The sequence below is a fragment of the Semicossyphus pulcher genome, unplaced genomic scaffold (genome assembly GCF_022749685.1).
Source record: "Semicossyphus pulcher isolate SPU_LCO1_2020_fin unplaced genomic scaffold, fSemPul1.0.p SCAF_16, whole genome shotgun sequence".
Classification (NCBI taxonomy): domain Eukaryota; kingdom Metazoa; phylum Chordata; class Actinopteri; order Labriformes; family Labridae; genus Semicossyphus; species Semicossyphus pulcher.
In genome coordinates this window covers 24,790,023-24,807,260 of record NW_027211670.1, presented here as the reverse complement: position 1 = coordinate 24,807,260, position 17,238 = coordinate 24,790,023, and the positions used below count along the sequence as shown (strand labels likewise).

Below are 17,238 nucleotides of genomic sequence, written 5' to 3'. Positions count from 1 at the left end.
CAGTGCGGCCGCTACCCTACGTGGTCACTCCAAATACTGTCAGCCAATCGTGACTAAGGTGTCAGGAGAAAGGAGAGGCTCCGAAAAATAATTAAATTAAAATATACCATTTTTAAAACAAAACAAACTTTACCAACAAGATTCAAAAACTCATTAGGATAATGGAAAACTGGCTGACCCCTTTAGCTCTTTGATATTGCAATTTGAACAGTTTTGTATTTCAGTATTAAATCTTTATTTATGCAGGTCCTGTTTTTGGGCAGCACACCTCTCATCAGTGTGTATTTGGGCACTTACTCCGTAAGTAATCAAAGTCGGGTTAATTATAGGTGAGTGCACCCCAACAGGGGGCGCCACAGCCTTTCTAGGAACAAGGTCTCATGATGTAAACACTAAAACCAAAGAACACAATCTTTGCACACTTCAAACTCAAGCAAATGAAAACTACTTGTTGATGGAACGGCAGCATCCAAGGCGTAGAAAGAGAAAGATTCTGTCCCAACAACCACCTCTCTGTGGCATCTTCACGGCCTCAGTGCCCTTTAAATGTTGTTTATTTCAACAGTACATTTATGTTTACACCTGGTTTTGTTTTCCCATCATGCACAGGTAAATCACATATTTCTGGGTGACTCTGGCTTTACACTTAGATGTGGGCACCAGACCTCCCCAACAGGAAATGAGTGTGCTTCTCAGGAATATCAGACTTTAGTAGGTAAACACATAAGTTGTAAAACCTCTCAAAACAATTGTTCCAATTATCTTCATGGTACCACATGTTAGACCAGTGGGTCCTAACCTGCGCTTCAGGAGCCCACAGACTCCTGCAAGATGATTGATTGCTTTTTTCTTAGTTTCTTCTCATCTTTTCTGTCTTTTTCAATAATTTCCTCTTTTCAGGTCTTAAATATTATTTATAAATAGAAATCATTCTGCAGACTATCGCTCTATGAACAAAGCCAGATGTTGGTCCCAGTTTTGTGTGGAGGACTGAAACCAGATAGCTGCAGGCTGCAGCAGATTTATGCTCATGGTTTTGGGATTAAATGTTCAAAAGCACAAAAGAATGTTTACATGTCCATATACTTTAGGCCTAAACGTAGGAGTCTCAGTGGCCACAATAATAACAGCCTGGAGCACTGTGATTGTACTAAAGTATATAAAAAGTACATCTAAAAAATGTGTTGCACACAAAAGGTTTCTACGTTTGTTTCTGTTTATTACATGTAATGGTGTGCAACAGCAACCTGCTGCTAATCTGCAGGGCATCTAGAAACAACAGAGGCTGTGAGATAAGAGAGACAATGCTCTTTCTCTGTGTGGAGAATCAGCAAACATGTCGTTACTGATCTGTGCGAGAAAGGAAACGCAGGCCATCATTGTTCTAACAGCCTCTTATCTCCCATCTCTTTTAACAAATCTCAACTAGTACAGTGCGCTTACACATTAGTTCATGGCTTTTTGGGCCTGATTTTCTTGCAAATGAGCCCCAAAACAGACCCATTAACAAACTGTATGTCTGTATGTACGACCAGTTATATAAACATACAAATACATGGCCTTAAAGCAGGTATTTTCTTAATGGGACTTTCCTCTGGTGAGCTGCAGGGATGAAAGAGGGTCTTGCATTGGGTAGAGTAGGTGTGATAAAGGATGTAACGATTTCACTTTGAGTTGACCTGGTTTACACACCTCTACCTCTAAGTGTGTGTGTGTGTGTGTGTGTGTGTGTGTGTGTGTGTGTGTGTGCATACAGAGGACAGGCACGGATGGTGTTAGTGAGACTCTGTGCTAATGATTCATCTCCTTCTTATCTTCAGTGTCCTTTACGGCCCATCAGGAACCAACACCAACATCACAGGGCCTTTCACTGTGGATTAGCCTGTAAGTTCTATGAGGTTGAAGCTTTACCCTCCAACAGCCCTTTGAATGAATGTCACTGAAACTCAAGTCTGTCCTCAGAAAGCACATACAGATACACACAGTAATACCAGGAAGCAAAGCCGCCACCTTTTCTTACATATTTCACAGGAAAACAGATTCAATAGTGTTTTTGTTTTGTTGTTTCTGTGTGCTCTTCTGTGGGCAGCTGCAGCCTTGCATTTATTTGGTTAGTTTCCTAAAACATATTCTGTATAAAACAATAAAACATGAATAAAAAGGGCACAAAATGATATCCTTTTTTTAGAGATTCAAAGCTTTTGACTCATTATTGCTGCCCCTGGATTCGTGCTCGTCTGCATGCTTTTATCCAGGGGTCTGCAACCTTTGTTCACCTGAGAGCTACTTTGAAAAAATGAAAGTGCTACTTCCATTACATCACTGTAACTGCTGGTGAAGCCTCATGTTGATTCTTTTGTCGACTGAAACGTTGGTGCCACAGATGAGGCTCACACACTTGTCCTGCACATTCGTGAATAAAAACTTTCCCACTCCCCGTGGAAATAGTTTTCTGCTTTTCTTGGCGTGCTCACTGTCCATCATAACTCTGGCTAAACAGGCTTACAGCACCAAACTCCTCACTTTAGCTCAGCTGGCGTACAACATAACTGACCCGACTTGTCAAAGGAGGTTGCTGCAACATTGCTGTGATTGGTTCAGATGTTGACAAACTTACCAGGAGCATCACTGTTTTGTATTGACAGCTGATCGGCCTATCCTATTATTTTGTTTTGGAGGGGATGGGACATCCGTGTATTTGACTGAAGTGGGAAGAGGCTTTCAAGGTGCATTTATTGTCGTCAGATTTTTTGTATAGAGTCTGTGAACCTCTTGGCGAGCTACTAAAATCCAGGCTGCGAGCTACCTGTTTGAGACCCCTGCTTTAATTCTTACCTTTGTATCTCAATTTATCTCAAAAGCACAATGATTGACTTATCACAGCCATGACTGCTATGGTTGTCTGGAACTGTTGCATTTTTCATGAGATTTCAGGGCATGGAGGCAGATTATTTCTGAAACTGAGTTTATGCCCTTGTAGACAGAGATAGCTTTGTTTAAAAATCAGATGAATTAATGTGTGAGGTAGTCCGAGGTCATATAGAATAAGTCTGGTAAGCTGGTTTGCGGCCTGAAGATCTCATATTTGCACCAACTGTACCGTCTTTTAAAAACAGGCCTCTGAATTATATGTTCTTATACTTGATTCTGATTGGTTAGTTACGACATTCCGAGGTCTGCTATTTCTCGATAACAGACAGTTGCTATGAAGAACAGACCGTTGCTATGGATGTGGCTCTATTCACAATCTGGAGGACTAAGTGTAATCATTTCAATCTGCAGAAAGAAGTCCGGTGAATTTGACGTTGGTCTGTTTACAGAGGGAAAAAAGAGGAGACATAAACAGCAGAGACAAAGCAATGAAGGTTAAACAACGTAAAAAATAGTGTTAAAGACGGTGAAGGGAAAAGAAAATGTCAGCAGACTCTGAAAAGTGACGAGACAGAAAACCTCAATCGAGTCGGGGGTCTTGCTCACCCAGTCGGGGGTTCATTCCACTATAACAACCTGCTCACTAAACAATATCCTCCCTAAACTGCCTTTTAATTTAAACTGCCCTCTTGAGTGTAGAAGTACACTTTTATATTCGTCTTTTTAAACTTCTTTACGCTTCTTTATTCCTTTTATGTCTTCTGAAATGTATTTTATAAAGCTACCTGAGCTGCTTCTGTGTATGAAACTTTCTTTTTGAAAAAGTTACTTTCTGATAGAGTCAGGCTAGCAGTTTCCCCTGTTTCCAGTCTTTGTGCTAAGCTAAGCTAACCATTGCTGTAATTAGATTGTATACTTACCGTACAGACTTAAGGCTATTATCAATTTTCTCATCAAACTCTTGGGCAGGAAGCAAATACACATATTTCCCAAAATGTTAAACTATTCCTTTAATATATAACACATTAAAAAAACATATAAAAAGTGATAAACATTTCTAAGTTTGAATCAGCCAACCCTCATTTAGATTGGTTTGTTGCTGTCCTCATAGCTTACTCACCTTTTAATATGCAACCAGACTGGCTTATAGAGTCTTAACAGCATTTTCTGTAGCATAATATCATATTAAACATGTACTGTGAGTTGTAGTTCATTGCAGCATAATGCAGGTCTCACTCCTGGACTTTACTTTTCCACACCACCAGATAAACCAGGAGGGGGATGAAGCTGATGGGGATGAGAGTGAGGGCGATCACCAGCGTCTGAGGGGCGTCCACCAGCAGATGCTCCTCCGTGGAACAGTTGTGGAAGTAGTGCGAGTGGATTTTCAGGAAGAAGTCCTGGATGTTGGGGTTTGGGTAATAGCAGCCAAGATAATCAGAGACCATCTCCAAACACACCGTCATGGTGTTGTACGGCCTGTAACATAGACAGAAAACTATTTCTTAATGTGTAGCTGGGAAATTTCTTACTGTCAGCTTTATTTGTCAGGTAAACATACAAGGAATTTGACTCTGGGTTTACTTTGCTTTTCAGGTACATACACAGAAATGGAAATAGGCGCAATGTCTACTATGCTGACAATATTTTAAGTCATTAATCAAGCAAAAATTGCAAAATGTCGCCTGTTCAAGCTTCCACAATGTGAACATTTGCAGCTTTTCTCTGTGACATAAATTGATTATGGAAACAATCATTAATTGTAGACCAAAAAACAGTCGTACTGTACTTTGTGTTGTAGAAAATTACAGTGTTCAAGATTTCTGAGGATATTTTGTCCATTTTTTGACTTGACATGAATCATTTTTAGGGTCTTCTTTAACAAAAAGGAAATCATCATGTCTGCATTGCAAGTTGACATCATGTTTTATAATAAAATGATTTAATATCCAAAGAAGAAACTGGATACAACAAATAAAAGATTGTTTGCAGCATGACATGAAGCACTTGTATTTATAAAAGCATATGAAGCCATGGTTTTCTTTCAAATGTTTATTTTAGTCTTTTTTAATTAAATGTGCATTAAGTAAAGTTGCTAGCTTTGTCTGAAAAGTTTCATATATACTAAACTAAAGAATGTTTAAAATGCCCTTAAAATGAGTGAAACAGCGCCCATCTGTGTTGTATCGGTTGTACATAGGGTCAAAAAGGGTACTGCACTCTTAGAGTCGAGGCAATCATGTCAGTCAACTGAAGGAAAGTCAGTTGAAGTCAATTTAAAAATTGTATAAAGCTGTCTGTTGTGTCGTGTTAACGCCAATGGGACTCTGTCGATAAACAGAAGAAGAATATGTGAACTTTATTGTGAAGTCAGACAGTCTAACTGCAAACAATACAAATTAAGCAGCATTAAGTTTGATTAAACCACCGGGAGAGTTAGCTAGCTTGTTTCACAGTGTTGCTAATGACAGCTAGCTAATGTTGGCTAGCATGCGAAGATGGAGGAAAGAGAAGAGGAAATCCGTAATAAAACGTTGGATTTTAAGCTCTGTGCCTTGAATAGGGGCTTCTACGCCAAAAACCGTGAGTCAAATCAATCTATGTCTCTTCATTTGCTTTCTGGCCGTGTTTGTTTCCTGATCTTATTTAAATTTTCCTTTCGCGGTTAACCGTTAATTAATTGAACGTTAGCCAACGGTTGGCTAATTTCCGCTGCGTTACTGTTAATCTCATACAAGTTGCATTGTGTACAGTGTCTTGTGTGATTGGATGCACTGACGCCGTTGTGATACTGCTGCTGTCTAGCTAGACAGTAAAAGGACTGAAGCTTTGAAAGGGTGGAGTTTCTGTAGTTTTGGGTGTATTATTTGATTTCTCACCTGTTTGTGTTGATGATCAGACTATCTGCTATTTGTAAGGGTATCTTCCTTCATGTTTACTTGTGGAGCAAGCTTTATTGACACATGTTGACTGTTTTGCAAAAATAACAAGGCGTCCTTTGCCTTAACTACTTTAAGTATATTTTAATGCCAATACTTTTCAACTCAAGTAAATGCTGGACTTTTTGTAAATGGGTATCTGCACTGAAGTTTTGTTTCTTGTGCTTGAATAAAGACATGAGTATTCGTCCACCACTAGTAGGCGTTGCAGGCCGATTTTTAGAGGCTACGTAGGGCATTTACTGTAGTTAGAGTTTGTAAATCATGTATTTGATACATGCAGTGGTGCTTTTTAATGTGAAATCCTTGTTAGTTTTGAAGTATAGTATTCGGCACTGTTGTGTACCTGTCTCAGAGTAAGCTTTCTTCTGTGTGTATTCCTTAAATGCAAAGGACTGTAACATGCAGGCCTAAGTCACATATTCATGACATGTGCATTTCTATGTGAACACTATATGACCGCAACTACCTGTTATTTACACTGTCAGTTAAAATGGCACTTAGGCCTTTTGATGATTATTAATTAATCAACTAATCGTTAAATAAACTGATTTGCATTCAATCAAGTAGAAATATCTTCCTGTGTGCATGTTTTAGTTTGAAACACTTTGAACTGAGGCAAAAAAAATGAAATGAAAATGACCACAACTTGTCAGAGGTAGTTACTTATTTCTTATTATTTCTGTAGCCTGTTATAATGATAAAAAAAACGAACCTGTGTAGCCTGTTTCTTGTACACTTAAAACTGCATATTCAAATTCATTTTCAAATCATAGTAAAAAACAAAGGACACAATTTATTACACTCAGTCAGCCTTACCTGATGATGTAATCCAGGTCACACCAGTTTTTTGTGCTGATCGACATCATCTCCATGTGAAAAATTTTTCCACACAATCCGTGACTGGAATTCACCAGCTGGTCCTGAGGGCAGCGTCTGCCTGGAAACTTAATCTCCTGGTCCTGAAAATCCTCTGCAAAGTCAGCAAAAAAACACTTCTGATATACTTGAATTAGAAAAGAGACAAAAATAAGGCGACAAATGTTATCAGTGTCTTGCTGTGAACTGGTGTACTGGTTCTTAGAAATTTCCCCTCAATTTCATAAAGTTTTGAATTAATTTTGTAGCCGTTTAGAGTACATTTCTTTAGCTTGGTTTAAACCTAAAACTGAAAGTAGACTGCTGATAACTTACCTTGTAGTGTGACAGTGTTTCGGCCTTAAGCAGGTCAGTAACTACATGAAATATTGGGACACTGATGAAGATGACAGTTTCCTCTCAAATACTCACCATCGTCCTCTTTGACAAAAGCAGATGTCTGATTGTTCAGCAGTTCATCCTCAATCTGACTCTGCCCGTCTTTGTACAAACTGGACGTAACATTGCCTGGCTTCACTGAACCTGCAAGCAAATATTTATCTGTTATATTTAGCAATCTTGCATTCCATCAGAGTGATGGAACAAACAGAGCTGTAACTATTTGTCTAAGGAGAAATAATTTACAATTATTCTTTTACAGTTTCGTCATTTTTCAGGCAAAAACTGCCAAAATTCAGTCATTTCAGCGTCCCAGATATGAATATTTTCATTTTATTCTTCCTCATTTATGATACAGTATACTCACGATCTGACAAAATGATTAGTAAATTGACAGACAGCTGAAATGAAATAGCAATTTAGTAATTTAAATTATGTTTTAAATTATGATAGATTAAATATTTTGGATCGTGTTCAAGAAAATCTAAGTTAAACTGGGAAACTGTATTGCACGGATAAAATCATCTGATATTTTCTAAACTAACCTGCAATCATAAACAATAATAAATCTTACTGTAGTCTGCGGTGGTTTCGATAAAAGTTTGGTTCCCCTGAACTCTGCTCAGCTCTTCTTCTGTCACATTTGCTGTTTTTGATTCCACGAAACCTGTAGATACAATTTCAGTAAATCAAATTAACATCTCATTAACAAGTCTCGCTCATTCTGAATGCGGTCGTTTGTTTGCTGAGATTAAAATTCCCTTTTTCCTTCATCAGTCGCACACACAGGGAGAACAATGGACACTTATGGAAAACATGCAGCAAACCCAGAAAACAGGAAATTCTTTCAGAGAAAAACATAATTAGCCGAAAACCTGTGTGTAAATCGTGTGTGTGTGTGTGTGTGTGTGTGTGTGTGTGTGTGAAGAGAGCCACATACAGAGGATGAGAGCAGGGAGCAACAGGTTCAGGATCATGGTGCAGAGCGATGAGGGGATCAGCAGCCTCTGAGACCGCCCGCCGACCTGAGGTGTCCTTATGAAGCTGAAGGTCTGAGAGCCGAGTGTGTGAAGGAACAAGCCCAACCCTCTTTGTTGTTTGTGTGTGTGTGTGTGTGTGTGTGTGTATGCATGTGTAAGTGTGTTTCTGTTCCTCTGATGCTGAAATGTGCTGATAAACAGACTGGAACTCACGCTCCTTTTTCACTTTTTCTCACAGCTGTTAAGATTGATTGAGTCTGGGCAATATATCAGTCTGCCAATATAAGATGAAATAAGATAAAACTTTATTAATCCTAAAGGAAATTGTAGTGCCAGATCACTCCAAGATTACAGTATGATGTAAAGTGTATACGGGTGTTAAGAAGCAGTGCCTAATAGAATAACAATACTACCTCGATAAGCTAAGTAGAAAAGTATTAATGGCAGTTACATTGACAGGAGTAATATAGGTTGGTGACAGATATAGTTATATTTGTGTATGTTTTCTGACATGCACTTATATTAAATCTTTTTTTACCAAACACAAAATGCAAAAAACAAAGCTTGCAGTAAAATAGAAACGTTGTCATCACCTAGTTTGTCTCACACTGTCTGCAGGACATGTAGCAGAGCAGACGCTGGTACGTACTAGAATTGGGTGATGATTAAAGTAAAACAATATTCTCTGATACTGATCAGATTTATTTTAGAAAGCTGCATTCTGCAAACTTTTGTATAGCCATTTGGGAGCATAATACGTAACGTCCACATTGGTAATCTGTGGATTATAACCCTCCAAAATTGATACCAGTATTAGTCTTAAAAGTCTGTATTGGTCTGCCTCAAAGAAGGAGTACTCAATACTTTGTGCTACAGATGGGAGGAGGTAAGATTTTATTGGGAATTGTTATAACAAACAATAAAAATCCTTCAAAGTGGCTACATTTCATTGTCTGGATAATCATGAATATCATCATTTTGAGTGACTTGATGAAAGCTTTTAATTTGGCCAACATTTTGTCTTATAATTACTCATTTTCTATTCTTCATTTTGTTCTTAATGTATTTCATTATTGCGGTCAAAGCCAACCTATAACTTTAAAATAACTAACTGAAATATCACTCAATCTCTTTACCGCCGTCCTGCTGCCCAAAATAATCACTACAGCACTAAACCTGGATTAATCCGCTTCTGAAAATAGTCCCCAACAAAGGGATACTTTCCTTCTGTTTGTATGATTAAAAACTACATTGAGCAGCTGTTTTAGGACTGAAATGAACCCTAAATAAACCCAGCCTTTGGTCACCTTGTTCATCACACGTATACATAGTAATGGACCAGTTTCATAAAAATAACATGAGGCAAACTAGGATTCCATGTTTTTCAGTTAAATGATTTAAACAAAGAGTGCAAGGAGAGGAATAGGGGAAGCGTTGGTATGTCCTCACTTACTCCGGAGTGTCTTCTGACATAAACACAAGATCATACACAATACTGCAGCGATATGTCTTCTAATTGGACTGGGACTGTCCTGATGTGGGCGGTGAAGTGGGCAGAGGGAGGCAGCACGGCTCAGTTTCCTGCTCTTTCTCAGAAACTTGGTGCAAACACTCTTAAGGGATTTCCTCCTTCACTTAGAAACAGGGAATGTGGCCGCCCAGACATAGACAGGGTGGAATCAGGAAGCTGGTGCAGCCTGAAAGATAGCCAAAACTTCTAAACAATTAGCTCGGTTGTCTCTCAGAAAGTTGCGAACAGCAGCAGTAAGGACACAGACACAGAATAGCCCTGAGCGTTATCCACATTTTGTGCCAACATTCATGCTGATTTATATTTAAGGCAAAAAATGTGAAATCAAAGTAAGTTTACAGGAGCATGCATGTGCTTCTCACACACTACAACATGTAAAACAACAGCTTCCTGTGCTTTGTGGTTTTCAGTGTGCAGGATGTCTGAGCTTTTAGTAATGGCTTCTGTCGTCACAGACAGGAAACTGCTCTGGCACTCAGGTCTCTGCTGCATGTTGACAGAGGTTTAGGGGCATTTCTGGAATTCACAAATCAAGGCTTTTAAATATATTACAGCCTTATGCCCTGTGAATATACAAGGAGCCTCATTTCCATCATTAGACCTTGAAAAACATTAAAAAAACTGTGATGCGGACTCGCAGCGCTGAGAGGGGGAGAGCACAAGCACGGAGGGAGGGAGGGAGCGGGTGATCGCGGACTGAAGCGATGACGTGATATAAAACTTAGTTTGACCATGAAGCCTGACGCTCCTGCTCTGTGTGAAATATATGAGCTACACAGCAGACTGGAGTCTCTGTTAACAGTGACAGACGGACATAAAGAGTGATTAACACGCAGATCCACGTTATTATACGCCTGTGTCCTCCCCGTGCTGCGTTTTTATAAACTATGATGAACTGATTGCAGGTTACCGCTCCTGCTCGTGTCATTCGCAGCATGTGGAGACGCACTTTATACTTTTTATAATAGTAACGGAAATACGGACAGATCGCGGCGTTATTGAGCCAGGTACAGAGCATGCAAAACACACACAGATCTGTGATCTGTATTCAGTTAACCAACAGCACGTCACGGAGGAACTAAACAACGAAGGCTCGACTTGAAGAACTTCAAGTGGACTGAGGGGTCACCGACAGAGATTCGACAGACAGGGGAAGCCCTAACATCAGCCACAAGTTTTTCATTTTTAGATGTAGAATATTGTAGAACTAGAATACAAGATGGACAATGATTTCTTCCAGTTACTTGCTTTTTAGCTTTTTCAGTTTTTTAAAAGACCTAAACATCCAATGATTGTAAAACTGTACGTTGATTTTGTAGGTGCTTTAAATATTGTGTACAACAGTGCATAAGCAATCAAGACAAACGCAGTTTCTTATTTGAGCATGCTTTAATAGTGCCTTTGTATTCAGATTATTTATTGCCCTTATTGTCCTTCATATTTACATAAAATGGAAACACTTAGGGAAAGATGGGACAACACAAACCATATAACATCACCAAGCAATGTACATAAATAATGTAAGATAAAGTCAAAAGCAAAGTGAGTCTTTCTGCTGTGTTCTGACTTGACGCTGGAGGACGGGGAGTATCTCGTTCTTCCTCTTGGCCTTCATTGGTTGCGTTGCTTTGCAGTGCAGACACAGGTCTCATGCACTCGTTGCATAATTATTATTTTTTGCCTAACATCACTTGCCCTAAACCCGAAAAGCGCTCTTGACATGAGACCCAAAAGTGAAGCCAAAACCTCTCCATCGCCCCCTGGGGGAGTAGCTGTTTTCTACGGGTGGCGCATGCATTTAAAACATCAATATCACGTCAATCATGTTTATTTAATAGGGGAATCCATAATTGTGATCAGAATCAATATTCAATTAATTGTGCAGCTCTACTTTCAACTATTATTGAATTTAAAGCACTACATCTGTAGCAGAAGTAAGCCGTTATGAGTGGACGTGACTTTGGAGATACAGTTAAACTTCCTTTCACCGGAGACAGTTGGACAGGTGTTTACAGCTGAAACCAAACACTGCTAGTTGGTTATCTTCTTAGAGTACAAGTCCCGAGCTGAGTCTGACCCAGAAAGTGGTCTTTACACCGGGCACTGGTCAGCCGTAAAAAGCTGGAAAACTGGGGTTGTGTTAAATCAACGCGATTAATATTTCAAGGCTGAAAAATGACTTTGCTTTTGGCCTGAACACAGTTCAGGTTAAAGTGGTAGTGATAGAAGAGATTAGTGGATTATTATACTGGAATGTAAACAATAATAACTATCATAAAAGTAAGTTAACTGTGGTTCTTATTTAATATGTAATAAAAGGTAGATAAAATAGGCGATGGTGCTGGTTGCTCATTTAAACAGGCTCTTATTGAGGATGATCACAGCTGACAAAATAAGGTATTTATAAACTTGTACTACCCATTTTTAAAAGGTCACACTTCCTGTTATGATCGGATTTCTTTATCAATTAAAGCCTACTCATCCAGTCAGAGAGAGACTGAAGGAAGGATGGCTGACGGAAAGAGTCATAGCACAAGTGTGAGGATACAAAACAAGACAACTTTAACACACCAGACTACCTGTTACATTTACACACATCAAACAAACCACCACAGACTACTTCCCTGCAAACATCTATCCTCAGCTTAGAAAGAAAGCTTTCTCACACAGACTCAAAGCAACTAAACCTGCATTACAAATTATATTACATTGAAAATGACTATAATATAGAATCTGACTGAATATATTGCATATTATCACAACACCACTCTGTGTTTTTTACTCAGGCTGGATATATTTATACAACACTGAACATTTGAGAACTATAACGTCTTTTGTCAAATTAAAAATAGGTTTATATTCCTTTAAAGTCAAAGATTGGCATCAGTACTGAAACCTGAAATATCTGACTTGGTAACAAAACTTTCAAATAATACTCAGCCAGTTTTTATAATATTTTAATAATAATAATACTTCCTTTGAGTGCTTCTCCATACCAAGCGTCTACCAGCTCTGCCAACAAACAATGCAGCTCAACAGCTCAACACTTCAAAGCTTTTAAGATAGATGATTCATTTTAATTCATTTTTGCCTCTTGTACGTCTCAGTGATGGTTGTAATCCAGCAGCGATCACTAAAGCAGGTTTCAGTTCGCCCTCCAGTGGTTAAAATGAGCAGCATTCTCTTGATCTGAAACTGACTTTGTCACCGTCCTCGCGCTCTCTTTTCACACCTTCAGTCTCTGTTGTTTCAGAAGAGACAAAGATTTAGCGGATTTTCTTACCTTGTTCCTTCCAACTGCCAAACTCGTCATGCACAGAGGCAGGTGTCGTGAAATGAAGCGTCTCCTGAAAGACAGTGTTTTGTTAGACAGCAGCAACTTAAATGATCGAAATAACTGAAATGGTAAAAATGATAATGATAATAATTCTGCAAATTTGTAGTCCGCTAACTTGAAAACTGCAATGTAAAAAAAACTATATGAGTATGTAAGACATATACTGTAGTTAAATATTACTTTAAAAAATATTTAACCATGAACAACAAATATTGTTTATTTGAAAAAAATGTAATGCTTGCTTCATGTGTGTAATTTACCGTGCATTACAGTAAAAGTAAATAAAAAAAACATACAATAATAGGAATTTTTGTACCAGAATTTATATTGAAAGGTCATAATTAGCCTAATTAATAATCCTGAATTAGGTGGATACGTACAATATATGAAAGTATACATAATGCATACATTATATAAGACATGCTTAGATTCATATTTGACAATGATGATGAATATGTACATGTTAAAAAAACAATGTTATGATTTATAATCGGTGGAACATTTTACAGCTCTGTGTTATCCATAGAAATATTTGTGTCACATTATAGTGTGAACATGTCATAAATATCACAGCTGATACTTTTTAAATATCAAAAGGGAATGACGTGCTAAAGAATGTACAATAAATAAATTTGAAGAAACTTACAAAAGAATGAGAACATAGTTAAAGATAGACGGCTTTAAAACAAACGTAGAATAAGGGTTCAAAAGAAACCAATGAACTCTGCATCCATCGCAGATACACACCGCAACTTATAAACCTGACTAAAAACATAAACGGAAATCAAAACAAACAAACACAAATAGGAAACTTTTTAAAATTCTTTAAAAATTTGATGCCATTGTTCCTCAGAGCAGAGCTAGCAAATCTACCACTAATCCAGAGTAAATTCTTTATTGTATTTGAAGCCTAATAAAGAAGTCTTTTATGTAGTGGAACAGGCACGGCTCTGTACAGGTTCATTACAAATATGATTGAAATGTTTTAATATATAGCTCTCACCTAAATCAGCAAATTAATCCATTCAGTGATGAACACTAAAAAGGCAAATATTCTGTAATCGTTGTGTCTTTTTACATGTGAGGATTTGCTGCTTTTCTTTCTGTAATGTGACAGTTAATTAAATATTGTCAGATTCTGCTAATGGCCATTTTGATGACATTTAAGAGGAAAGATATTTAATCAATAAATCAAAATAAAGAAGGCAGATTAATTTTTAATCCAAATAATAGTGAGGTGCAGCGATAGTCTTATTTCAGTTTTCCCACTTCTACCACCACAACCACCACCACCACCACCCACCACTACTACCGCTTGTAATACTACAACAAAAACAACTTAAAGAAGACAGATTTTTTTATTGTGTTTAATGCAAAATAGTAATTTAACTTATAACTTTTTTACGAATATGTTTAAATGGAAGCTGTTGTAATCGTTACGTTGTACCCCAGAAGTGATCAAAACAGCAGACCAAAACGCAGCAGTTTTTGTCCACACATTTAAATAACATTTGTTATTGTAATTTGACCACTTTCATGTAACTTCATAATTGTGTTTATAAGTAGTCATAACAAACCGGCTTGTTAATGGCAGGTAAACAATTTTTAAGTCTTTATTTAATTATCTTATGTTTTATTGGACATCACAGGAAGTAGATCATCAAAAAGTTGTATTCTAATTCTTCGGGAGGCAATAACTTGTAAAATGTAATGTGTTAACAAATTATTGGATTTTTGAAATAAAAGAATAGTTGATTTACGATGATGAACCATTTTAGGAAGTAGCGCCAATGCCAAGGTGCCAATCAACCCTCATGTTGTGTTCACAGGTTGAATAGTAGGTCAGCAGTTTCACATCAGTTTGAAAGAACCGCACTCATAAACAAGCAAGTTACAGATGAACCACACTGTGGATCGGGTCGTCAACTTCTCAACTCAGGTGTCGACACGACAAACAGTGTCGACACAAAAGTGTTTTCTCATGGTCTGGTGCCGATGCTCTGATGTAAACAATGTGGTTTAATGCTCATCGTCTCTGCAGACGACATGCTTGCAGTGTGAAATGCAGCCGGGTTAATCATCCACTAATCAGCAAAGACTTTCTTTTTTTGTTTTATGGTTTAGAAGACCATGTCTTTATAAGAGCATGAACTGACCTTTACATGGTTGTGCAATAGGAACACTGTGCTGCACTCTTTGCATCTGTTAAAGGCTTTTAACACCTTTGAACGCAACATGGTAGCTCTGCTTCAACCCACCAGCTCTCTTTAAAGGATGACCATATAGGCTATAGCTAATGAAGGATTGATTAAACATTTTTTTTTAAGTTTTTAATCAAATGTTACCTTCGATCAGTTGACTTGGTGAGCCACAAGGATCTATATTCGGCCCCTTGCAATTCTTTAGTAATCTTAGAAAGTACATTATTCCAATTCAATATTGCAATGTCCATTTTTATGCAGATGGGTCGGGGGATGTTTACAAAATTAGCATATGATGATAAACAGAGTGAAATACCCCAATGGAAATGATATTTTCATTGTTTTTAGCTGCTATTCTGCTGAGAGCCAGGCAGTCACAACAGCTTGGTTAGGCTGTTGTCGGTTGCTACAGCGCTCTCTCACTTGAATGTCTCTTGACCGCTCCATACTCTTACGGGAATGTGCACCTCTTCCCTTTTTTTATGAAGAGAAAGAATGCTATACAATCCACTGTACCAAATGTAACCCCTGGATGTTATCTGCTGTTTACAGACTGTGCGAGTTGTATGAGTCAGAGGTCATCGCTGGCTTCTAAAAGGCATCAGCATATTTTTTTTTTTATTGATAAGGCCATGCTCAAGATGTTTAATCAAAGGGAGCAACCATGAAACCAGATCAAACAAGAATAGACAAGCTTTAAATGCTCCTCCTATCGAGTCTAAACTGAGAAAGCCTGGTTTCTGGTTCCATGCACATCTCTCTGAGGGTTTCGTCTTACTGATATAAACCTTGTGAGTGTTTAAGTTGGTATGTCTGCCCTGTGCTGTGGGACTGACTTGTATTGTTTATTTAATTTAGAGCTATTTTTGAATTCAATGAATTATTTGAGTCATTTTTCAAGTAGAAATGCCAGAAAATAGCTTCTTCCTGCTCCTTTAATATGAGCCGGTTCAGTGTGTCTCTGTTTTATACAGTATATCTGCGTCTGTGATAATGAAGCTTTACTTTATGTAGCCTAAACTGCAAGTTCAGCTTTGAATCTTTAAACAACATGGCTCCTCAACACAAGGTCATGTTTAGTGGCGTTCCTCCCATCTGCACTGCTTATGTGACCCCCTCACAGAAGTTGAAATTGGTGTTGCAGAATGTGATTTAGATGAGTGACTTTCTCGGATATATGACCTCAAGAGGTGTCAGAGAAAGGTTGTGAACGGGTGGTTTTGGCACCAGTCAGAGGACACGCCCAAGTGTGCTTCTGCACGTGTTTGTCCAGCTGTTGAACCTTGATGCTGTGCACATTTAGTGTACATCTCACTGGATTGTGTCTCTTATTGCTAAGACAATATTGGGGCATATTGTTGGTTGAACAGTACATAAAAATATGATTTCCGAGTGAAACAGGACGTGCAGGCGGGACATATCATTAGAGGGATTTGATTTGATCGTTGAGAAGTGGGCGTAGACAGATGTTCTCCACAGCGCAGTAGCTAGCTAACTGACCGAGCGTTCTTGGTGCTCTGCGGCTAAATGTTGCAGATTGATTGGTTGAAATTGTTTGGTGCTAACTTACGTAAGCACGCGTGAAATTTTGTTTTACAGGAAGAAAAAATGATCGGATTTTGATATAAGAATACGAAGAAATGGATTTTCTGCATTTTTTTTTGGCCTATATTGTCAAATAGATGCACAATATTACAAGGGATGTGATCTAAAAGGATTAAAATTACATTTTCCATTTCACCTCGACTTTAAAAACCTTTGTGCTTCATATTATTATATATCATAAAAATCCATGTACAGTTGCAGTGACGGATGCAGTATGATTGCAGAGATGATAAGAGATAAACATCCGTTTAGTTTTGCAGATCATGATGATACCCAAACTTTTCTAGGGCAGATTTAATAAAACAGAAAGCCGCCTGAAGAGATATGACAGCACAAGTTTCATGCTCACATCGTTCAGTGACTCCTCCTGATAAAAACAACAACACAGGGGTAGCACAAGGTCAGCAAAGCACAGAGCTGGTTTCATTGGTTGGGGGAGGTCATGTTTTTACCCACAGGCTTGTTTTTAAGAGTGCCAGCTTCACAGATGTGCATCGCACACAAAGGAAGAGGACTG

At 38.2% G+C, this 17,238-nt stretch overlaps 1 protein-coding gene across 1 annotated transcript; it reads right to left on the bottom strand.

Annotated features, from left to right (window-relative positions):
* Positions 1 to 3,866: 3,866 nt before the first annotated feature.
* Positions 3,867 to 8,084, bottom strand: LOC138593932 (receptor activity-modifying protein 1). Its single transcript, XM_069665017.1, has 5 exons — positions 8,008 to 8,084; positions 7,642 to 7,734; positions 7,101 to 7,211; positions 6,630 to 6,783; positions 3,867 to 4,350 (listed from the first exon to the last, which is right to left on the bottom strand). Exons 1-5 carry the CDS (start codon positions 8,042 to 8,044, stop codon positions 4,104 to 4,106), a joined length of 642 nt encoding a protein of 213 aa, XP_069521118.1. The 5' UTR covers positions 8,045 to 8,084; the 3' UTR covers positions 3,867 to 4,103.
* Between the last annotated feature and the right edge of the window lie 9,154 nt (positions 8,085 to 17,238).

What these genes read in the sequence shown, in the direction of transcription:
- LOC138593932 (XM_069665017.1), bottom strand. Translation starts at nt 8,044, where the DNA reads ATGATCCTGAACCTGTTGCTCCCTGCTCTCATCCTCT. An exon ending in GCTCCCTGCTCTCATCCTCT is followed by an intron (nt 7,735 to 8,007) that starts GTATGTGGCTCT and finishes TTGTATCTACAG; the next exon opens with GTTTCGTGGAATCAAAAACA. An exon ending in CGAAACCACCGCAGACTACA is followed by an intron (nt 7,212 to 7,641) that starts GTAAGATTTATT and finishes ATTTGCTTGCAG; the next exon opens with GTTCAGTGAAGCCAGGCAAT.